At 40.5% G+C, this 24539-nt stretch overlaps 1 protein-coding gene across 1 annotated transcript in view; it reads left to right on the top strand.

Moving 5' to 3' along the window:
* CDC5L (cell division cycle 5 like) overlaps window positions 1–24539 on the top strand; it is a 31943-nt gene that overhangs the window by 1390 nt on the left and 6014 nt on the right. The window contains exons 2-14 of the mRNA XM_059467965.1: window positions 1763–1866; window positions 2684–2845; window positions 3660–3787; window positions 4601–4700; window positions 4784–5002; window positions 6145–6289; window positions 6413–6601; window positions 7936–8084; window positions 9753–9915; window positions 10948–11112; window positions 12717–12797; window positions 13117–13362; window positions 16127–16324. Coding sequence (XP_059323948.1) covers window positions 1763–1866; window positions 2684–2845; window positions 3660–3787; window positions 4601–4700; window positions 4784–5002; window positions 6145–6289; window positions 6413–6601; window positions 7936–8084; window positions 9753–9915; window positions 10948–11112; window positions 12717–12797; window positions 13117–13362; window positions 16127–16324 — 2049 coding nt within the window. The remainder of the gene's footprint in view (window positions 1–1762; window positions 1867–2683; window positions 2846–3659; window positions 3788–4600; window positions 4701–4783; window positions 5003–6144; window positions 6290–6412; window positions 6602–7935; window positions 8085–9752; window positions 9916–10947; window positions 11113–12716; window positions 12798–13116; window positions 13363–16126; window positions 16325–24539) is intronic.

Here is a 24539-nt window from a genome sequence, read left to right as displayed (position 1 = left end):
ATCCTAATAACTAATCTAAACCCCTGCTGCAACTTCAGTCTGTTTCTTGTCAATGTGTGTGGACTCTTCATCTGCAGCCCCAAGAATCCTGTACACAGAAATTGCTGTTCCAAAAAAGAACAATCCTCCTCCAGTTTTGCTATCACAAGCTTTCAGAACCACAAGTGGTCATGAAAAAAATAAATAATGTGAGAAATCAAGGATATCAGTTTAATCAGATGTATGTTTAAAGCAAAAGGATGTGCACTGTGAAATACAGAACTCTGTCACTGCATACTGTGAAGACCAGGCATGTACATGGTTCCAGGAAACAGTGAGGAAAAGTAATAGAAGATAAAATGTGCCGTGTGTGTGCTTTTAAGTACTTGTGCTGTATCAGTGCCAGGAGGCAGCTAAATTTGGGGTCAGCAGAGGACAGGAAAACTCTCATTGTCTTCACCCCATTCTTAGGGTCTTCCATACTTGATAAATTTTGGTGGCAGTTGAAGAGAAAGAGCAGTGCATTAAATGGAATCACAGAATATCCTGGGTGGGAATGGACCCACGAGGTCCATCAAGTCCAGCCGCTGCTCAGAACCCCCAAAAATCCCACCCTGTGCCTTGTCCAAATTGTCCAAATGCTGCTTGAGCTCTGGCAGGCTTAGGGCTTGGCCACTGCCCTGGGGAGCCTGTTCCAGTGGCCAAAGAGATCCCTGGTTCACTGGGTTTTGTGTCCCAGAGATAAAAGAGGTGTTGGATTTTTATTTTGTTTTTAACATTTTGATTACACATACAGCATTAAAGACAGAGAAAGGGGAATCAGGTGATACCAGGTCATTCATAAAATGATCCATTACACACAGAAAAAGCCTGTTCATGTCACTGGTGCAGCTCCTGTATGCCATAGAGCACCAAGTAAGTTAGAAAAAACACAGGAGAGGATTTATTATTTATTTCAGAACAGTAATCACATGAATTGTTGCCTGTAGCAGCTCAAGCCAGATCAGTAAGCTCACAGTTAAAGCTGTTGTTCCTTGGGAGGTGTCACTGGAGACAGTGTCAGACTCACTGAACTCTCACTGGGTACAGGAGAGGGATGTGTGTGGTTGACAGGGCTGTAAGAATACCTTTAATGCATTTAAAATTCCACTTTTTCTGAATAAACCAGAAATATTGAACCCATCTGTCGAGAATGGGAGAGGGGGATTGATGGATGGATTGACAGACAATTGACAGCACTTCTGGCTTTTGATCAAACTCAGTGCACACTTCATTGTATGTGAACAACCTGGCTCCCAAGCTGAATCTATCACATTTTTATTCCAGTTGTATTAAAATGTGAAAAATAGATAACTTTATAGTATTATTTAAAGCAGGGCAGCCAAGGATATCTGCCAGTTCTACTTTTTTCCAGTTGTGATGTCATTACCAGATAAACACCTCCTTGCCTCTCTTGCTGTCCTTCAGGGAAGACATACAGAGCCTTTGAACACTAGTGCATTAGAGAGCATTGAAAATAATAGTTTTGGAAGTTCTGTTGGCTATCTGAAGTTTGGAACAATAATCATGTGTCTATTTCATTTAATCTTTATGGATTTCATTGACCTTTGAAATACAGATCCTCATTTTTCTTGAGAATAAAATGGAACAGAAGTAGCAGTGTTATGCTGTGTTATGCTGTTTCCTCTGGGACAGCCCATGAAATTTACCATGTTCTCCTTTGCTTGAGCTCAGACCTTCTGTTTTGCAGTCCATAAGGGTATTTATTTATGGTTTTTTCAAGGATGAAATTCTGAAAGCAGCTGTTATGAAATATGGCAAGAACCAGTGGTCTCGAATTGCCTCATTATTGCACAGGAAATCAGCAAAGCAGTGCAAAGCCAGATGGTAAGTGAGAGGTGCTGTGCCTGGGAATATGACCTTCATAATTAGTGGAAATGTAGGAAAAAATGTTACCACAGGCTAACTTATGTCCACAGACCAACAACAGTTTTAACACTGTTTGATTTTATCATGGAAACTTCAAATTCTTATTGCTTGAAAGTAGTTGAAAAAAAATAGCCAGATCTTCTGTTTGCCAGTGACTGCTGTGTTAGCAAATGCAGGATCAGTTTAAAATATCAACATTAGTTTTTCCCTTTATTTAAACAATTTTTAATCAGTGGATATTGCCAAGGAAGTAAAATTGTAGGATACTAATTTCTCTTACATATAATTTTGTAATTTCATGTAATGAGAGTTTGGCTTGAGAGTAAACATTAAGAAATTGCACTGTGAAATTTAGTGTTTTTTGAAAAATAGGAGCTTTAAACTGATGCAAATACTGATGCAACATAAATGTATTTGAGAATCAGACTTTTTCACATACTGAACTACACATATTTAATAAGAATACTTCTTGTAGAGATAACAGTACTGGCACAGTTGAGGATTAATAAGATAATTATTGAAGTCTCCAGACCAAACAATTCTACCATTTCTCTATCTTTGATAGTTGCAATTTTTACTTTTTTCAAGATTAATTCTGTGACTCTTTATTGTGCCAGAATAGAGATGGGAAAAGGAAGAAGAGGCAGTATCTGTGTGAAAAGGGCTGTATAAATAATACATTTTAAAGCTCAAATACATATGTCATGAAAACCCTCTTGAAGACAAATCAAGGGATAACTTGGATCTGTCATCTTTCATTTTTCCCTTACCACAGGTACGAATGGCTGGACCCCAGCATCAAAAAGACAGAGTGGTCTCGGGAGGAGGAGGAGAAGCTGCTGCACTTGGCCAAGCTGATGCCAACCCAGTGGAGAACCATTGCCCCCATCATTGGCAGAACTGCTGCACAGTGCTTGGAACACTATGAATTTCTGCTGTGAGTTTCTGCTTGCCTAGAGGAAAATCTAGCCAAGAATACCCAGAAAATCTGAGGAGCTGTAGCAGTGTGTCATTCCCTTCTTCCATGGTAAATTAGGGTGGTTTCAAGCTGACTGAGTCCTTTTGTAAGCAAATCTTTAAAGATTGTGTTCAGTCACTTGTGTCTAGCTTGAAAGAAGCTCCTGGAACCTGGAGAGCAGCTTGGATAGGGATAGGTGTATCTCTCCCTCTCCTGGTCATTCTGGCTAAGGGGTCATCAAGATTTATGCTTTTATTAGGGTCTTTGGGCATTTTTTGACTGGCTGATCAGCAGGAGTGGGTTTGTGAGAAAGAAAGAAACATAAAACATCTGTTGAAGTGGCTGAATGTGCAGATACCAAGGGATTTCTTTTGGCCACAAAAAGAGAAAGAACATGCTGTTTTCCCTTGCGAGCATTCTTAATTCTGGTGCAATTGGTTGAGTAGAAAAAACATAACATAAAACTTGATTTTTTAATTTTGTCACACTGCTGGAATTCTTGTTTTTATTATTAAAGATTACCTGAGGGGATTTCTTTACTAGCTGTATTAGTGTTGTATTTTATATAATATTTTATTGTTGTAATGTAATACTGTGTTGGTTTCTTTCTCTTGTCTTGCTTAAGATTATGGAACTGTACCACGTTTGTGAATTGTAGAACAGATTAACTGTATTGTACAGAGCACAAGGGTATTGCTTTATCATCAGTCTTTGGAGACATTTAAGTGGTGGTTGTTATGAGTCTGGGGGAAAAGAAAGAGCTGGAAAACAAACACCTACAATGTGATTTTAGGGACAAAGCTGCTCAGAGGGACAATGAGGAAGAAACTGCTGATGATCCTCGGAAACTGAAACCTGGAGAAATTGATCCAAATCCAGAAACCAAACCTGCCAGGCCAGATCCCATTGACATGGATGAAGGTGAGTTAGGACTGTGTTTACTATTTTTGACAGAAATCTGATCTGTTTGATTTTTCTGTTTACACAGCCACTTTACCTTAGTTTCTTCCTTTTTTTCCACCACTGCTTGGTCATTAATTTACTTGCACATTTTGTCTTATTTCTGTATCTGGCCAGTCAGTTATACTTTTAAAGTTTTTCTTGGTGCCTTTTTTGCCTCCTTATCTGTTACCACGACTGGCTGTTCTTTACTTGACAACTGCTCTGCTCATTTGCATTCTGTATCTTCATCATTTTCCATCAGCTCACGCCTCTCACATGAATCCATGCTGAAGCACAGGACTGCCTGACTTGCTTTTTTTTTTTCCCTTGCACAAAGCAATGTTACAAACTGAAAAATGCACATTGTTAAAATTCCCTTAATGGACTGTCGGTGTTTTTGAACCGTCACAGGTTCACAAAATCAACACTCTCAGCTCTGGAAGTAAATGCAATTAACAAGTTCTCAAGAAAATACTCTCAGATAAAGATGTAAATGAAGTTTTACTTTCATTAATGTGGTCAGTTGGCCTCTTTATGTAAATATTTTTATTTGGTGTTGATACTTACTGATACTATTTTCAACACGAGGCTTTTTTTCTAAACGTCTTCATTTCACCTGGCCAGTGATTCAGTAAATACATTGGTACAACTTGGAGATTAGTGATGACACAGAATGCATATGATTGATTGATTCAGCTTTTAAAGATGGTTTTCTGATTTTAATGTCACTTTTTTCCTGACTCTCATCTTTTAAGTGCAGATTCACTGCTGTATTTATCTGTGCTATTGTAGATGAGCTTGAAATGCTGTCTGAGGCTCGAGCACGTCTGGCAAATACACAGGGAAAGAAGGCCAAGAGGAAAGCCAGGGAGAAGCAGCTGGAAGAAGCTCGGTAAATTTACATTTGGTTTCATATCCTGGGACTGCTTTTCTTTAATTTACACTTTAAATCGTGTGCTGTTACTGTTTCTTCAGACGTCTTGCTGCTCTCCAGAAAAGACGAGAACTTCGTGCTGCTGGAATTGAGATCCAGAAGAAAAGAAAAAAGAAGAGAGGTGTGGATTACAATGCAGAAATTCCATTTGAAAAGAAGCCTGCCCCCGGTTTTTATGATACATCAGAAGAAAATTATCAGTCCCTGGATGCAGATTTCAGGAGACTGCGTCAGCAAGACCTGGATGGAGAATTAAGATCGTAAGTGTGTGTTGGAATAAGGAGGGAACAGTGGATCTGAAAAAAAAAGCAACCCATATGTCTGTGTGTTAAATCCTGGAAACATAATGTGGATGGGAAATGTATTTTCCATGGGACAGATAAAAGTGCAGGTGGCCTCTGCCTTTTCAGTTTTCTGTGGTTTATCTTTCCAGAAGGTCTAGTTCACCTATTGTCTATGGTCACCTCTTTTCTTTCCTCTAGTTCACCTTTTATCAGAATAATGTTTCTCACACATGTTCTTGTTCTTTAAGTTCAAATGTTATTTTTTTTGAGATTGTATTTTTTGGCAGTTTATTTGCTTGTGTATTTAGTGTCCTTTAAATAATAACCTTATAATGATTGCTTATAGGAGTAGATTTGTAGTATTACTTCTGGTGGAGTTGTTCTTAAGTTGATGTCTTTAATGCCTAATTTCTCCCCATCCCCCCCAGAAATCCCCAAAAGTGTAGTTGAGAAGTTAAATGCCACTCTTGGGTACATACTTAATTGTACAGTTGCATTTCCCATTACTGCCAAAACTGCTTTTTACTGAGAGAGTTCAGTGCCATGTACAATTTGGTTTATTAACTCATGTGGCATTACTAACAGGTCTTTCTGCACGGCTCTGTGTTCAGAGGGTCAGGCAGGAGCTTCAGACTAAAGGTTATGATTTCACTGAGTGCCTCCATTGCTGTTTGAAGGAAATGCCATTTTTATTAAAGACTGAACAGAAATTGGTTCCCACTTTCCACAAAAGAAAATACTCATTTTCCCTTTCTCCTTTTCTCTGCTGGAGAAAAAGGGACTCTTCACATTCCCTTATTTTTACTATCTAAATTCTTGGCCTGACATTTTTTTATTGATCCAGTGACCCTGTTTATTGTAGTTTTTCAGCCTAAAAGCTGAATCTGTTGGCTAATTCCATGATTTAAAAGCATTACACTGCCCTGTAGTAGGTTCTGCCCTGTAGTAGATGCAAGATCACATCTAATCACCCACAAGGTGCTCCACTCTTCCTGCAGTGTTTTATTTCAGCATATCCAGTGTTTGAGAAGGGCACAGCCTTTTTGCTCTTGGCTTCTTTGCTTTGCTTTGTAGCTGCTCTGTGTGTTCTGAAATGATTCTGTTTTCCATAATGACAGTGAGAGGGAGGGAAGAGAGCGCAAAAAGGACAAGCAGCACATGAAACGGAAAAAAGAGTCAGACTTGCCTTCAGCTATTCTGCAGACCAGTGGAGTGTCAGAATTTACCAAGAAAAGGAGTAAACTGGTGCTTCCAGCTCCTCAGGTGAGGTGTTTACTGATGATAAACAACTTGTAAGGCCAATACCAAACAGAGCTTTTTGTTTTATTGCATGGATCTCATAGTTACATTGCATCTTACTGTGCCTTGGGATTTTCTCTTTCAAAGATATCTGATACAGAACTTGAAGAAGTTGTAAAAGTTGGCCAAGCAAGTGAGATTGCACGGCAGACTGCTGAGGAATCTGGAATCACAAACTCAGCTTCCAGCACTCTTCTGTCTGAATATAATGTAACCAACAACAGCATAGCTCTGAGGACTCCCAAAACTCCAGCAGCCCAGGACAGGATCCTGCAGGTACAGTACAAGTGTACAGGATGGGTTTTAAGTTTTGGAGCAGGAGTCAACTGAGTAGAATGTGTAAGTGCCAGAGAAACATTCCTTACATTATGTGCAGTGTTGGGATTTGAAGCAGTCCCAATCTTCAGGACACACTGGAGGGCATAAAGCAGACCTGCTTATATTTAATCAATTGTCACTGTGCTTCAAAGCATTCTGATTATTTTTCTTTCAGTCATATATTGTGTGAAGCTTTTTACCATTCTCTTGGAGTTTTGCATAATTTTCCCTTCCTTGTGTGTCTCTCAGTGCTGAAGATGTTCATCTCCTTAAAACAGTGTATTTTATGTTGTCCAACTTTTGTTTCAAATAACAAGTAGTAATTAAGTGCAACAATGCAAGCATGTTTTCATAGCACTTTATTGGCTTAAAACTTAGGTTAGCCAAAACCTGCCTTTGCAACCTCTGATTGCCTGGATTTTTCAAAAACTGGTTATGTTGAGTAACATTTTGTTGAGTATTTGGAAATGGATAAATCAAATCAGTGCAGCTAGTGTGCAACAAGACCCCAAATATCCCACTCCAAAACAAAAAAACCCTCTGAGTTGACAATGAGCTATATTTCTGCAGTTCCATGGTAGGAGAAAAGAGAAAGTTCCTGGCTCTGCAGATCATAACCTAAGTCTGTACAGTGGTTGCAGGAATGCTCAGGCTCACCTTCAAATGGAGTTTATTATAAATGCCACACCATTATGCATATACACAGGTAGATTAGTGGTCTTCTGGGAATATATTTGCTATTTGCAGTAGTATATTTAGTTCATTTTTAGGAAGACTTAATTCTTCACTGTAATAAGGAAAAATGAAATAAAGAAGGGAGCTATTCATAACAGCCTCAGTTGAGTCATGGACCAAAAATCTGAATAGTGACCATCTCTTTTGGAACACTGCCTTTGAAGTGCAGTTTGGATAAAGTTGATTGAATTCAGGTTTCAGAGTTCAAGTGTGCTCTTCCTTTTTAAAATAAGGATTCTTAGAATTATTTGAGAGTTCAGTCAAGATCTTGGAGATTTGTGGAGTCTGGCAAACTGAAGGAAGCTGAAACAATAAAACACCCAGTTTTGCAACTCCAGTTTAAAACATATTTTACTGGAAATGAAGTTCAAATGTCTCTCAGTGGAACAGTAGGGTTTATAAATACCAGTGTATGGGTGTTAAAGCTAAGAAGTTTTAAACATTTTCCACAAACTGATATTCAAATAACTCTTCAGTTATTCTTGCTGCTACTGAATCTGTTTAAACATGACTGTGAATGTCTTGGTGAAGCCCTGCTTGTGTTGTCTGTTACACAGGAGGCCCAGAATCTGATGGCTCTCACAAATGTGGATACTCCTCTGAAAGGAGGTCTTAATACTCCCTTGCATGAAAGTGACTTTTCGGGGGTAACACCACAGAAACAGGTTGTTCAGACTCCAAATACTGTGCTTTCCACACCTTTCAGGTAAACAGACTCCTTTTGTGATGGGTGCCTGGGTGGGCATGGGTCTGTTTGGAGGTGGGTGAACAGAGCAGATTTTGATGTGTAAAATACTGTCATGATCAGAGCTTCAAAAGAAACTCACTTTTATTTCAAGCCCTTGTTGTACAAGTTTCTCCTTCTCTGTCTTTAGAAAGCCTCAGCCATGTCCTCTTCATCTGTATTCACACAGCTCACTGGAGTTTTGATCCAAAATGTGGCCTTCTGTGGTCTGGAGCAGTAGAAATTATTCTGGGGTAATGCAGGAGTATAAATAGTAAGCTGGAGTGTCATTCTGTATGTGGATCCTGGCCTTTCCAAAGTATTACCTTGGAATCAAAGATGGGGGAGGTCCCTCAGCCAAACCCACACTGAATTTTTGAAAAGCTGGAGTAAATATTTTGTAAGCCATATATATCCAAAATAAAATATTTCTTATATTGCCAATCTAAATAGTACAGAATTGCTGGTTTAACTCTTACAGTGAGCAAATACATATCCCACAAATGTCAAATACCATGCAGCTAAAACAGGTTACAATTGGTACATTTTGTGTGTCAGATTTTTCCACTTAGGTTCTAATTTTACTTGTATCATGTTTAGTAGGAAAAGTGGAGAATGAAATAAAAAGGACCTTTATGGCAGCTTTTCCAAAGCAGCTTTATTTTGTTTAGAAGCTGTGTGCAAAAACCCTGATCTTTTAATTAAAAAGAGCAGTTCCAGCAGTGAGTGCTTTTTTTGAAGATCTGTTAGTGTCAGTGTGGTGCAAAATGAATGTAGAATTTGACCTGGAGTGATCTGGCTGTTGATTTGCGTTATTTTATATTTCAGAAGGTAGAGATGCTCTAATTTTGTTGTTTGGAATTTTTTGTGGTGTTTTTTTAGCTTCTGAAGTTCAGATTTGCAGATGTAAATATGTTACCTGTGGATCAACTTGGCTTGCTTGTAGAAATGCTCTGTTAGTGGTAAAATTCCTTGAGCAGAAGGAAAAATTAATCAATTAATCAATTAATCAAAAAATTCATCAAATTAGTCAGTCCATGAAGTAGCCCCTCATTCATGTAGTAGGTCATTGGGATAGAGAACAATATTCCTTCCTAGTCTAGAGGAGAAGCAATTGGGGCCAACAAAATCTAAGACTTAATCTATGTTGTCTAACCACAGATGCTTAGTAGTGATTCTTATAATGTAATTACTTCTTCAATAGTCAGTGAAAGCAAAGAGGCATTTTAGGATGATCCATTCAGTTGCAGCGTGGGACGGCTGTTGGGCCAGATGATTTCAGAGCAATTGACTTGCCCAGGTGTTGGGGAAATCAGAGCTTGCAATTCAGCCCTGGTTACTGCATCCCAGAGTAATGCCTGGTGACTGGATAAGCTCTTCTCTCAAAAGCAGCAGGGGGAGTTTGTGTTGGTGGAGTTCCTGAAGCTTCTCTTGAAATGATGATGTGCCTAGATTTCAGTTTGACAGGACCTTGGTTGCACCTTGACTTAAATGATTTATTTTTAGTATTCTTGTAATTGCACTTTACAATTTTACTGCCTCCCAAGAAAAGCTCTAGATTGAATATATAGACTGTGTGTATGTGACTTTTCAGACTTCTGTAAGTTGAGTTCTTTAGTAAAAAACTAATGACTAATTGCACTTCACTAGAACACCCTCTCAGGGGTCAGAGAGTTTAACTCCTCGGGGAGGGCTGACTCCCAAACCTGCCCTTGGCACAACTCCTGGGAGAACTCCCCTGCGGGATAAACTGAACATCAACCCAGAGGAGGGAATGGCAGATTACAGTGACCCATCCTATGCAAAACAAATGGTGAGTAGTACTTAAGAAGTGGAAATCTGTGCTCTATCTATTTTCAGGTTTTTAGTTCTCATCTGCTGAAAATATTTTTATTTTCTAATAAAATGTATATTGCTTTCGCCTGTCTAGGGGTCCGTCCTCATCACATAATAAAATACAATCTTTATTTAAAAGAACAGAAGTCTTGCCTCTTAGAATGGCTTTCAGTGTGCTCAGTAAACACACTAAAACTGTTTTTTGGAGAAGTCATAGTTAAGTTTCCATCCTATTTCTATCTTTGAAGCTGAGCAGGAAATGCATCTTGAGCAACGATTCATTTTTCTTGCAATCCTACAGAATCCTCAAATTCCTCATCATCTTGACTTCCTGATTTACCTACAAGACCTTTGCATCAGTCTGCTCTGTTGACAACACTGAGCTAAAGGAGTTTAATTTTTGCTGTTTGGAGCACTGGGGTTTGAGATGTTGAGAAACCTGAGTCCCATCCAGGCTTTTTCATTACCTTTGGCAGCAGATGTTTCCATCCTTGGAGATTTAGCCAGATGGGCCCTGCCAATTAGACATGGCATAAAAGGGCATACACCTAATAGGTAGCACCTTGGGAACTCCTTTTTTGTGGCTGATTCTTCAGCCTCAGCTATAGCTTTGAATATCTCCCACCTGAGCTATTGGCAGTTTTCTTTTTGGCCTAGCTAAGATACCACTCCAAGTGTTTGCCATGTTGTCACAAAAATAACTCTTCAAATTCAAAATTCCAGAGCTCCTCTTAGCTTGAAGGAGGTTTATTTGATGTAGTTATACTTTAGTTCTCTCTTAGCCTTTTTATAGTAAAAGGACTTTTTACTGCTAGAAGGGAAACTGAGGCTTCAAATCCCTGGTGGACTCTCCAGATCCAGATCTGGTGCTGGCTGGCTTTGCAGCAGACTGAGGTGGAATAATCAGTGTGTTAATGCAGATGAGTGGAGTGTGATTGTGTTGCTCTCAGGGCATTGCACTGCACTCAGGGTATAAATCCAGAATCACATCTCCCTGCTCTTCCCACAGGAGAGGGAGTCTCGGGAGCACCTGCGCATGGGGCTCATGGCCCTCCCTGCTCCAAAGAATGACTTTGAGATTGTTCTGCCTGAAAATGCAGAGAAGGAACTTGAAGAACATGAAGTAGATGAAACCTTTGTAGAAGATGCTGCTGATATAGAAGCCCGCAAGCAGGTCAGTGTGTGAGATGTGGATGGTGCTTTTTGTATAAAATAAAATGTGTTCACTGTATGGTTCCCATCGTTTCACACCTGTTCAATGGAAGAGGTACAGCTTCTACAGGATAGCAAAGTAAAATTTACCTGTTTTCTTTGCTCCTAACAGAGTATGCACACACAGAGGCCAAATCGGTTTTCTCTCTAAATAATTTTGTTAATTTCTTAGTGTTATGTATCACATCATTTTCTAGGATGAAGTCCCTAAGAGTGCCTGTGTCCTACCTGCTATGTTTATCCCCCAGAATATAAAAATTTAATTAAAAGCCTTTTTCTACAGTGACACTTGCTTGATTTTAAGCACATAAGAGCTGTGCTTTTTTTTCAGTTTCAAGTTATTCTCTCAAAGTTAAAAGTTGCTGTTTGTGAAAGCTTAGACAGATGTATACAAGCTCAGGCAGGCAGGTAGCACACAGATAAAAATCTGCCATGCAGGGAATTGGCACCCTTGGCCACTACCAGAGTATTACCCAGACAGCCAATTTGTGAATGAGTCCTTGTTGTGTTTTGGTTTAGAATCAAGGAACACTGGATAAAGTACAAGCCTAAATTCTGCCAGTTAATTGGCTGTACTGGCCAGTAACCAGAGACACTTTAAATCTTTCTAAAAACAGTTCCTTTTCTATTTATTGCTAAGCCTAAATTCTGTTTTGCAAATCTCTTTCTATTATATACCTTATATAAATATACATTTTTCATAAAAATAAATGGGATTTTTGAGTCCAGAGAACTTTTTGAAAATGGCTGTGCCTTGACAAGTGAACAAAATATTTTAAAAAATCCTATGCTTTGGTCTTTAAATAGGATAAGCATTTCCCAGAATTTGATTCCTCATGTGTCCTGTTTGGGGAGGAACATGTTTTATACAGGTATTTGTATGTCTTGTGCATACATACCCTAATAAAAAGTCTGAATAAATACAAGTAATGTATGTGTGTAGAATAAAGAATCTGAGTTGTACCATCATACAAGAGAAGAACATCCTGCCTTCAAGTGAAGATGTGACATGCTGGGATTAGAACATGGAAGATGTTGGTCATTGTTCCTGAAGTTCCTGACAACCTTGGCTTTTCATGTTATTTATTGCTTGAGAGTATATTGTAAAGAGAATTCTCACTTGTTTTTCCACTTTACAAGTATTGTTTTAGTGAAATATGTACTTTAAGTCATTGAAGATGAGAAACAGAGTCATGGCTGCTAATTTAAGTCTTTCTTTTCCTGGTGGATTTAATATCTGAAGAATTTAGAACAGCTGTCACATACAGAGAAATGTGTAAAGAATGAAATCTTGCTGCAGTTGAGATTGAAGGAGGATTTGATGCCTGGAAATGACTTTTGAAGATCTCTTTTCTGTTGGTGTTAATCTGCTGTGCTCTTCCCACTCACTTTAGAGGCAGTGAATTATGTTGTCATCACATTATTTAGCTCTGGCTTAGTAACATGAAGTCTGTATACTAGTAGGAATCTTTGCTGCAATAATCAATTAGTTTTTGTATCACATACATTCCTCGCAGCATCTGATGAGTTACAGTGGCTGCAGTAACACTTGGCTTCTCTGTTTAGGCTCTTCGAGAAGCAGAGCGTGCCAAGGAGCTGAAGAGAATGCACAAAGCTGTGCAGAAGAATCTGCCACGGCCCTCAGAAGTAAGTGGAAACAAAATTCACTGTTAAGGAACAAAAATTAAAAATAAAGGCTTTAACCATTATAGGAGGAAATACAGTCAAAGGAAATAATGAGAGAGTGAAATCTTGACTATGCTGATTTTCATGAAGCTTCCCCAGCAGAGTTGTCATGTGGTATTTTGTCTGCACAGATGTTGAGATTGCTGCATGTGTCACAAGTGTTTTGGCACATCCTCTATGAGGTTTAGCTGGTAGATAAAATTCATACTTGAGTGGAGATACATGAATTTAATATCTTAGGTGTATATTATATTTACAAACTTTTTTTATTCCTGAACAGGTTAATGAAACGATACTGAGGCCCTTAAATGTGGAACCACCTCTAACAGACTTGCAGAAAAGTGAAGAACTCATAAAGAAAGAGATGATTACCATGCTTCATTTTGATCTTTTACATCATCCATTTGGAGAACAGTTTACTGGTAAGAAAGGCAAAGGCCCAGGATTTGGAAGCAACAATGCAGAGCACATGGCTTACCTGGAACAAAATCCCTATGAGAAGTTCTCCAAAGAGGATCTCAAGAAGGTGAGAATTGTGTGGCCTGAGGAGACCTAAAGTCTCTTTAGGGCATAGTTGTGTAATATTAGGGAAAAAAGCCTGGAAAGAATTGAGTTGGGAGGTCTCCAGAGAGTTGTCTGAAGGGCTGTAATCATTGAGTTGTTGGGCTTGTAAAGACCTCTCAGATAATCAGGTTTGATCGTTAACCCAGCACTGCCAAGCATTAAGTAAGGATAAGTTAATAAGTAAGCATGATTTAAGTGCACATTCTGCTTTCTGTGAGCTGATGTTAATCTGGGTTTTCAGCAGAATGATGAGGATGCTGTATTTGCCCATAGACATTGTCAATGAGATACAAATTTGAATTGTTGTGGTTGCTTATCATTTTAGATAAGGGTAGGAGGAATGATACCTCAACAGTTACCAAATTCTACTTTGCCATTTCTGTAAATTGCTGCTAAATCATTGAGGCGTTAACCAGGTGATACCCACCTTGTGCTGCCTCTGCATTTTATTAATCCAGAATCACAAAGCATTTTCTTCAAAACAGTGCAGACCGAATAGGACAATGGTAGTCAGCTTGTACCCTGGAGCAGCAAATCAAGTTGCTTAATTGTGCTTGTCCGGCTCAATCCAGGCAAGCTGTGCTGTTGCAGAGCCTGCTGGGCTGTGGCAGCTGACCTTGCAGCCATACCTGGCCCAGAAGTGCTGAGCAGGCAGATTGGGCCCTGGCCGGCTGCAGTGAGTGGGCGGCCTGGGCACTGTGTCCTGTTTTGCATTGTAATCCCAAGTTAAACAGCAGCTCTGGACCAGGGTTCCAGTTCAGGGTGTTCATTTATTTAAACAGCTACAGATGTTGGCTTTTGCTGCCAAGTGACAGATAGGCAATTCTGTGGTTTAGCTCTTTCAAAGAGCTTCACCTGTGAAGCTGTGCCAGTAACCTTTAACCAAATGCCTACAAGAATAAAAATGAATGAAAAGAGCAAAATCACGTGCCACCAAGTTGTCTGTCTCTCTTTAGACTTGTCCTCTGACAATACCTGTTGTATCTCTGCACCTAAATCCCTTATTCCTTTAAGGTGGCTCTAAAGATACACAAGCAGATTTTAAATCCATGTCCTTCACCATATCTGACCAATGAATGTAGATCCTGAAAGGAGAAACACTGAACAGTATGTACTTCCAATTTGCTGTGAAATGAAAAATTATACTTCAAGATCTCTTACCAGGAGACATTAAAGATGGAAAATACAGTTAGATCATGAAGAATTTCACTGCCCTGCCAGTGTCAGATTGTTCCCTTAGGAATGTTCTCCAAGTGCTTTCTCTGGTTGTTTTGAAGTGCAGCAAGAATCAGGTTTGCTATCACTTCCCTTAGAGATTATTACATGGTCCAGTAGTTTTTGTCTGGAATTTTTTCTTCAAAGTCCCTGGAAGTTTCATCTTCTAACTGATGGGCAGAAGATTTTTGCATTCCTGCTTGCTCTCTGACATTCATCACAATATTACCCCTTGTCTAAAATCCAGTTCAAACCAGAAAATTTTCCTATCTCTGTGATCTCATCTGGACCTTGTTTATTTTGCTTTACTTCATTTGTTTTTAGAACATCTTCATCCTAAAACCCTTTCATAAAATACTCCTGGCTTTTCCTGATGTGCAGTTCTGTTTTGGGAAGGATTGGCAGTGGTGCTGGGCAGGGTGTGCTGAGCTCCTGGAGCTGGGAAACACTTCTGGTGCTACAAGTAAATACCCTCAAGTAGTTCCTCACAGTGTACTGATCTTGGCTAATTGAAATTTATAACATTTAGCTTTGTCAGGTGTGGTTGTGTTACTCCTATTTTATCTGTCTTGATCATCAAGAACAAGTAATTAATTTTCTCTTCCCCAGTATCTGTGGAATCATCTAATCTGGTGATACCTGAATTTCTACCTGGTCAGTGTGCAGTTACAAAACATAACATCTGCTTGAAGTAAGATACCTACTGCTGATAGGGAAATTTGTGCTGCACCTGTAAATGCTGTTGAAAGACAGGACATGGACATGGACATGGACATGGACATATTCTTATAACAATGAGGTCTAGACTGGAAAAGATGCTTTAGTTTTTTAGTTATTAATAAAATTAGAAGGACCTGGGTGCCTGTGTAGTTTTGTAGGCCAGGCTCTTTGTCAGAAATATTAAGAGTTGTGAGACCAACAAGAATATTTTCAATTCATTGTTAAACTTTGAAAACTAAAGTGGAAGCAGCAGAGTGCTCATATCTCACAGTTCTTCAGCCACAGAACGTGTTAGTTGCAGTCAGAGTTGTGTTTCCTGCAGCAGAACTTACACAGCTCACCCGGGAATGTTCGGACTTGACTTTCCAGGTTGTGTGGAGAAGGGCAAGTAAAAGGAAATGAAAAGTGATTTTTGTTTCATAGGACAGCTGCTTCTGTCTGTACAGTTCTCCCTCCCCTCAAGGTCCCTGCTTTTATCTCTGTTCTTGTGCAGCAAGATGAAGTATCTCGCTGTGCCACAGCTTTCATTAGCCACGCCAGAGTGATGTCAGGTTTGGCCAAATTATATAAAATGAGGGATAGTTGTGCTGTGAGGAGCCTTCTAGCCTGGGTTTCATTTGTAATCCACAGCATCTGTGTTTGATTTCATAGTTAGCTTAACCTGATGGTGAGCTTTGAGTATGAAAGGAAAAGCTGCCCCCATGAATTGCACACTGAAGGTTTGAAAAGAAAAAAAAAATTCCTTGTATTCTGTGTATTGTAACTACAGCTTCTCTCATCCTTTCCAACAGGCACAGGATCTACTGGCACAAGAGATGGAGGTGGTAAAGCAAGGAATGGGGCATGGAGAGCTGTCAAGTGAAGCTTATAACCAGGTGTGGGAAGAATGTTACAGCCAAGTGTTGTACCTGCCTGGACAGAGCCGCTACACAAGGGCTAACCTGGCCAGCAAAAAGGACAGGATAGAGTCACTTGAAAAGAGACTTGAGGTCAGTGTCACTTTTTTCTACCTTTTGCACCTCATTTTTTTGAGTTTTCTTGTGGTTTTTTTTTGGTTTTTTTCCCTTGTAGGAGTTCAATCAGGTCTTTTAAAGGGATCCGTTTGAAAAGGTTGGTTGTTGAGGAATTTTCCTAGGGAGTTTATAGATGTTCTTGAGGTGCATAAATTACCTTCTCTCATCTTCCTCCTTACAATATCCCCACACAGAGTATTCCCACACAAAGTTTCTCTCTGCACTATTAGCTGTGACACAGCTCATCCACTCCATTCTCTACTGGAGAGAAGGTGAGATTCTGCTGTCTGTTAATTGCATGTGGATTTTTTTGATGTTTTCTTAATCTCTGCTGTGAGTCGATCAGATCTGCCTCAGTTTGCACTTGATTGTGGCCAGGATGAGGAGAAACCTCAGAGAAAGATGCTTAAAAAAAACCATCTCTGTGCCAAAGTTCCTCTCAAGTTCTCTTTCCCACTTAATTTTGGTTTCTGACTGATTACTACATACATGAAGATTAGATAGTCTTGAATTCTTTCCAGACTGGCATCTTTTTCCAGTTCCAGAGATTCCCTCCAAAAAAGAGAACAATAGATGTCTGTGATCCCATTTCACTTACCTCTGTCAGACCCTTTGACACTGATTTCCCTTGCCCATTCCTCTCTCTAGATTTTCACTCAAACACTTCATACAAAAAACCAAAAATAGACAACCTTCATGATAACAAGTAAACTGGTCTGAAACAGTTTCTTCCCACAGAACATGTTTGTTCTGACTTGTAGTAAGTCATAAATGTTTTCTTAAATACTGCTTTAGCCTAAAAGTCTCTCCAAATTATGCAAGAATCAGATTATTTTTTTCCTATGGTAAAAGGAAACTTTTCAAAAACAGTTTTTCTGTATTTAACATCAACATAGCAACTGTTGCTAGAAGTAAACCTCCCCAGACAGCTGCTTCCCCAGAAATAACTAGAGAGTCCAGAAAGGCTGAATTTTCACTTGATCCATGCATATAAAATGCAACTTGAGTGTGTGTTTTGTGAAGTCTGTCACTCAAGGGCGTTGTCCAACAATTGCTCCCGCAATTGTTAACTCAGCTCCGGGCCAGGAGCAGTTCACCTGCGTGTATCCCTGTAGTAGGGGTTTGGTATGGACTCCAGAGCCGCTGTCGTGCTGCTGCTCACCCAGCAGAGAGCGCCATTGCCCTGCCCAGCGCTGCCTGACACACTCACTTGCTCTGCTCTCCCAAAGCCGTGAGGGAGCTCAGCAGCAGCCTGGCCTGGCAGGCAGCGTGCCAGAAGTCAGAGGGCTGCACCTAATTTGTGTACAAATCCTTTTGAAATTTAAATATCTTAGGTCCAAAATGATGTTAGAAGGGTATTATTAAAGTTGCAAAGTCAAACAGTCCAAGTTAGGGAATGCATGAACAGCCTTAATTTGCCTGTGCCTATGCTTTTTGAGACAGTCTTTAATTTCATGATTGCAGCCTAGTTTTTCCACAGGCTCATTTACTGCACAGGGTGGATGGTACTTGCTTAATGAGTAGCTCTTGAATATTTTGTTTTCTCTTAATTGTTTGGTGTGTGGCCCTGTGCCTTTATCCTGTGCACTGCTTCTGCAGTCTAAATTGGTTACTTTTGTGTGGGCTTTCTTGTGCTGTTGATTTCTGTCCTTCTCTTCCCAATATTTGAATGGGTAGTTGGTGGTGGAATGTGTATTAAGGATACTGAAGCAAAGTAAGGTCAAGTTATCATTTATCAAGCTCATGTATGTGTGTGCTAAATGGTCTTTGCTCTGCAGTCACAGGACAGTCGTCAAAAAAAAAAAAGAAAAGGTTTTATTTTCTGTCAACATTGCATAGGACTCTGTGAAAGACACTTAACAAAATCCTGTTAGCTGTGTACCATCAAGCTTAGAAAAGTGATCCTGCCTCTCTGCCCTGCCTGCTGAGGAACATCTGGGATGCTGTGTCCAGTTCTGGGCTCCTCAGGACAAGAGAGACATGGAGCTCCTGGAGTGGGTCCAGTGCTGGGTGGCAAAGATGATGGAGGGGCTGGAGCATCTCCCTGATGAGGAAAGGCTGAGGGAGCTGGGGCTGTTCAGCCTGGAGAGGAGGCACAGCTGAGAGGGGCCCTCAGCCCTGGGTGTCCCTGTGTGCAGGGAGGGGCAGAGCAGGGCCCAGGCTCTGCTCCAGGGCCCAGCAATGGCACCAGAGCCACGGGCAGGGACTGAGCCCAGCAAGTTCCACCTGGACAGGAGGCAGAACTTCTTTCCTGTGCAGTGACCAAGCACTGAACAGAGACCAGAGAGGCTGTGGAGTCTCCCTCTCTGGGGATATTCCAGAACTGCCTGGACTCAATCCCATGCCCTGTGCTCTGGGATGACCCTGCTTGAGCAGGGAGGAGGGAGCAGAGGAGCCGCTGTGGTCCCTTCCAGCCTGACCCCTTCTGTGTCTGTTATCAGTCACTGTATTCATGAGACTCTGGCTAATGTTGCTACATCCCCTGGGAGCTCTGAGTGCTGCTGGATGAGACTCATAGTGCAGTTCCACACACAATCCTGCTCTCCATTTTCCTGTGTTCCCAAATTCCACCCCAGTGGGGCCAGCAGAGCCCTGTGCCTGCAGGTGCAGTGAGCCCTGTGCTGCCTCTCACAACTCACTGCTGTTGAGTGCAGGTGGACTCTGTGCAAAGTTAAATTTGACCTGAAAATCTCTCCCAAGTGTGTGCAAAATGCAGTTTAGTGCAGCTCTGTGGCTTGACCCTAAAAGGCCCTTCCTAAAAGGAAGATATACTGGTTTTTTAAGCATAGCTCACCTGCTGAATCATTTCTTAAACAATAAATAAAAACCATAGCAGTTTAATGAACAAATGAATATGCAATAAAAAAGCACAGATTTTTTTTCCCCTACTCCATTCTCAGCAATGACAAAACCCACCTTCATTTTAATGTTTTTCCAATTAAAATTGTCTGAAAGCAATATCAGTTGAAATAGATATTTTAATGGGAAGTATCAGACAAGCTTAATGAAAAGCAGGGATATTAGATCAGCTTTTGGTACCCCAAGACACTTGCTTGTACTCTTAGCTGTCTTTGTGACAAGAGTAGAAACTGTGAAACAGAGTTTAGCAGCAGCAGCAACTGATGTTGGTCAGTTTTGGGGGCTGCTTCTGCCCATTTATGTGCACTAAGATTTTTAGAGGGAAAAAACTACGAGGGTGCAGTGATATTTGGCACAGCTACACATGGGGAAGTCACTGTCTAATGCTTCCATATGGGGCTGCTGACACCCTGCAGATCCTGTGCAGAAAAACCAAGCTGTTTCTGGGTCTATCTTCATCACTCAGAGATTCCTGGCTGGATTGATGGTGTGGACACACACTCATCTTCCTCTAATTGTCCTGTTCTCGCTGCCTGAGTGGTTTAGTGGTGGCATTCTATGTTGACATTACATTTATCTTTCTCAAATGGATGCTGATATCACAAACACATTTGTGCTGTTATTGATGAACTTGAGGAGGCAAAGTGAGAGCTTCTGTTTGGCTGGGTGTCCTGTCCAGGCATCATCAGTGATGCACAGCTCATCAGTAGCTCTGATGTTGGAGTGTACTGCTGGGTATTAGTGATACTTTTCATTGCTTTGTTTTGAGGGTTTTGGACTTCTTGAATGTGTTATTAATGTGGGTTAAGAGTGTTGGAGGATTAGTCTGTGAGCTTTCTTGCATTACAGATGGGGAGTTTAGGTCTATGCAGGTGAATCCCTGTGACCTCAGTATGTGGCTCTGGTACACCTTAGATTTCTGGAATTTTCTGATTTTACCATTAACTTTATAAATCCAGAATATTTTTCCAAGGCTGGGCTACACTGCAGAGCAAGTGATTTCAGAAATTGGAGTTTTCTGATGCTTGCAGTTGTGTTGAGTAATGGCTTCAGTTCTCTGAAATGCGTTTTGCTCCCTTCTTTTCCAAACAATACCTTTGTAAAGAAAAGCATTCCTACTAACATATGTTAAACTGGGAACATTATAAGATGAAATGAGATAGTAAAGGCATCTCTTTAACAAGCTAGTTGCTTCCCTTTGTAGTTCATAACATAGAAACTTCCTGCCATCTTTGCTTTCCTTTGAAGACAGTAATAAAGTTGGCTTGCAGAATACAAATACTTTAATTAAAATTGTTGTAGTTAATATTATCATTTCAGTTGATTACTAAATTATAAATGCTGTTGGAACCCTATGAAAAGTTCAAGACACACTGTATGTGCAAAATCTAGTAAATTAACTATTCTTTGCAGTATCCAAGATACATCAAGGTGATGATTTATCAAAGTGTTGATGTTTGCTTTTAATTGCAGCCCAAGTCCTCTGAATTAATTCAGATTAAAAACAACTTGCTTAGGTGGAGTTTTATAGGATAGCTGGTACACTCTGCTGCAGGGTGTATCACTTTAGTTTATTGGAGATTCTCTCTTAATTTCTGTCTAGTTTATGTGCTAAAGTTTGCAGTTTCTTTTGCATTTTCAGGTGTGCTGGTACTCAGAAAGCACCTGTAGAAAATAAGAGATTTTATAGGACTAGGAACAGAGAAATTGCTCACAAAACTAAAATATGGTGAAAATCCTGAGTAGCATTGCTTTTATGGTCACATGTTTTATTTTGTGCTAATGTCTTGCACTCGTGGAATACACTTCAGAGGATCACAGCAGAGAGGTGTCAGGGGTCTTCACTGTCAGATTGTTCAGGATCTGGTGTGTGCTTAGAAATAAAGGTCAGCATTGACCAAGCTGTCATTGCAAAGGCCTTTGCACACCCTCACTGTCCAGAACTGTGTGCTGCAGGATCTCCCCGGAGCTCCTGCTGTATTGAGCTTCCACAACCTTGTCAGCCCCTGGAAGAGGCCAGCGCAGGCACTCTGGTAGTGCAGGAGTGGTGTTTGGAGGTGACTACACTGTGCTGACTGCCCTGTGACCTCACCAGACACTGCAGTGACCCATGTTTGCTTGTGGTTAATCAAAGCTCTTGGCCTCTGCTGGGTGTTGCTGTCTGTGATCTTAATGCAAGGTTTTTATTTCCCAATGAGTGGTAGAGTTTTCAAAAAAGTTTAGTAAAAATAAATTGTTTTTCATCATAAACTATGCTTTTCTAGACATGTTTCTGCTGTGACTGAGATAGGATCCTTGAGTCATTAAATTTGGAAGACCCCTAAGATCACCAAGTCCAGTCATCAGCCTTATACCAACATCTTGTTCACCTCTAAACCATGTCCTCAAGTGCCATATCCACACATTTTTGGAACAGTTACAGGGATGGTGACTTCCCCACTCCCCTATTCAGCCTGTTCTAATGCTTGGCAACCCTTTCCATAACAATTTTTTTTTCCTTAATATCCAGTGTAAACCACCCCTGATGCAATTAGAAGCCATTTCCTCTCATCCTGTCATTTGTTGCCTGGGAGAAGAGACTGACACCACCTCAGTACAACCTCCTTTCTTTGTAGGGAGCATACATGGGTATCACTCATAAAACTGCTGGTCTTAGAAGCAGTTCTCAAATAAAAATCTTCAAAGTAGGCTTTAATGTCATGGCTGTAGACCAGCAATGACTACTGACTTGCACAGTAACTTTCCTAGATTATTCTAGTTCTGGTTGGATGCTGTGAGCCCCTGTAGGAACACTTGCTTTTCATATACCCTGTATTGTTTTTACTCAGCAGTCACACTGACTCATGGTGTTTGAAGACAAGTCATTATAATTTCTGAGTCATTAGATTTGGCTGTGAGTAGAGAGAGCAGTGTTCTGCAGATATCAGTAAGTCATAGTGGTACATGATCTACGTGACAAAGTACAATACAGGAATTTATCTGGGGCTCCCCTGTTAAACTGGGAAAAGGCAGCTTTATATTGCTGTGCAAGCTTTGAACATCTGGTCTAGTTTCAGTTGGGAAGCTGTAGTTACTTACCAGCAGTGCCTTAAATTGAGGATTTTTTTAAGTGAATCTTTTCATAAAAAACTTAGTGCGATCCCAGTCAATTAGAATGAATTTCTTCTTTTTCATGTCTTACCAGCTACAAGCTCAGTTCCTCTTTGACTGCTCTGATCCTGATCAGCCCCTTTACTTCACGATCCACATTCTCCCTTGTACATTAAGTAGAGCACCTTACTGGAGGTGAGATGTTCAAGGCCAGCTTGGGCTTGGACTCGGGCTTGGAGCAGCCTGGTCTAGTGGAAGGTGTTCCTGCCCATGGCTGGAGGGTTGGAGTGATTTGATCCTTCAGGTCACTTCCAACCCATTCTCTGATTCTGTGATCTTTACTGCCACAGGAGAAATGTGAAATTGTGTCAAGCCCATGAAGTGGTTTTGGTCAATGAGCTGAGCTAATGTTGTTTAATAGATTGAGGCCTTATTGTTCTACACTGGACATGCAATTTTGGTTTGATACCAACTCCAAGCCTCAGTTTCCAGCAGAGTTGACTTATCTTTCACTAACCTGGGGGTAACTCAGGCAGGGCTCTACAGAGAGTTTTGCCTGGTCAAACTCTAGACAGAGATAACAATGTTTCAAGCCAAAAATGGAGAATTCTGCCCAAGAGCTTGGAACTGAAAAAACATTTTGAAGTAGGGAAATTAGTGACTTTTTTTTTAAAACATGCTCTTGTTGAGTGCACTATAAGCTTGTAAAGGCAGATGACCCCAGCATGGCCAGAGGATTCTGTGGTGTGGAGGTTCTTGTCCCTGGAGTGGTTGGAGGTGCCTGGCCTGGAGCACAGGCTGCTGTCGAGCTGAGCACTCTCACTGCAGACACTGCAGCTGAGCCAGCACGAGCCAAGCTCACAAACCTGTCATTCCAATTAAGTCAATGCATCTCCTGCCAGCAGAACTGAATTTGGGAGGGCCGTGTGTGGGTCTGAGGTGAGGAAGGAAGTTGCAGTAAGGTTTAGAGTAGTCCTATGTGTGTTCCAGGAGTGCTTTGCTCAGCCGGCGTGGCTGAAGCTGGCACAGGATTTCTGTGCTCAGGCGAGGCAGCTTTGTGATGATGTTGATTCTCCAAGGTCACGGAACAGGTTGGTTTACTTTGACTGTGCCTCTGCTCTGACATGCAGCAGTTTTTCTTCCATGTTTGTTTAATCCATCCAGCGTGATTAGGAAGATCAATTAAAAGACAAGAGAGCTTAATGCTGTTCAGGGATTACCAGAAGCTCCACATTAAAGGGAAGGAAAACAAACCAAGTCAGTACAGCAAAAAACCCTTGGAACTGAGGAGGGGTGTCCTCAGTAGACCTGGTGAGATGAGAATTCTGAAAATGAAGTTTTTAAGGCAATTGAGCTCTTCCTTCCTCAGGGTCAATTTTTCTTAAATCTTTCCCAGTGGATGTTTGTTCTCATAAGGAGTCCTTCTCTGTCCTTCGTTGTCCTTAGTTAAACCTTACAACTAACATCTAAAATTTCCTTCCCAAATTTAAGTCCCTCTTCCTTTCTCAGTAGCAGTAGGAACAGATGAATTTTTCACAATTAACTTCGGGTTATTTAAAGCAGAGTGTTGTGTCTTCTTTTTCTCTTTTTTTTTGTTCAGCAGAGGAAAAACAAATCAAACAAACCCTGGTTTTCCAGTCAGTCTCCCTTTTCTAGATCATGTTTTATAAACCTCTAGTTATGTCTGTTGCTCTTTTGGCTCTTTTGTCTGCTGCTTGTTTTGGTTTCTCTTCCTTGGTTCTCTGGTGCAGTACTGAAAACTGAACACCACTTTACGAGTCCTGAGGGAAGCTTTTACATTGGAGATTTGGGATGGGATGAGGCTCTCACACTTGCCTTAACATCATATATCATCTTACCCCATGTCTGTACATGCTGTTCTCATTTTGTTGTTGCTGGTATAAAAGTCAGCAGAACCAAAGCTGGCCAAGGAACAGTACAAAATAAATAAGTGGAGAAATCTTTCAAATGTCTTTACTCTTTCTGTTAGGTTCAGGGGGAAATGGTTGTCAGATTTTACTCAAATCTATTTCTTTGCTTTAATGTAGACTACTGTTTAAACACACCTCTTCATAACTGCTTGGAATTTTTAGCTTGGTATCTGACCCTTAAAATTTTATGAAGCTTGAACTGAAATTATATGCAGTTGTTGGCACTAATGCAGCAGTCAGCAATTTTTAATAAATAGTATTTGTTACAAAAGCTGAGACCTCCTTTTGACCTTCTCATAGTAGGTCCTAAA

Source organism: Ammospiza nelsoni, chromosome 3 (genome assembly GCF_027579445.1).
Source record: "Ammospiza nelsoni isolate bAmmNel1 chromosome 3, bAmmNel1.pri, whole genome shotgun sequence".
NCBI lineage: Eukaryota > Metazoa > Chordata > Aves > Passeriformes > Passerellidae > Ammospiza > Ammospiza nelsoni.
Note: the sequence above shows the minus strand (reverse complement) of the source record. Positions and strands in the feature narration are given on the sequence as shown.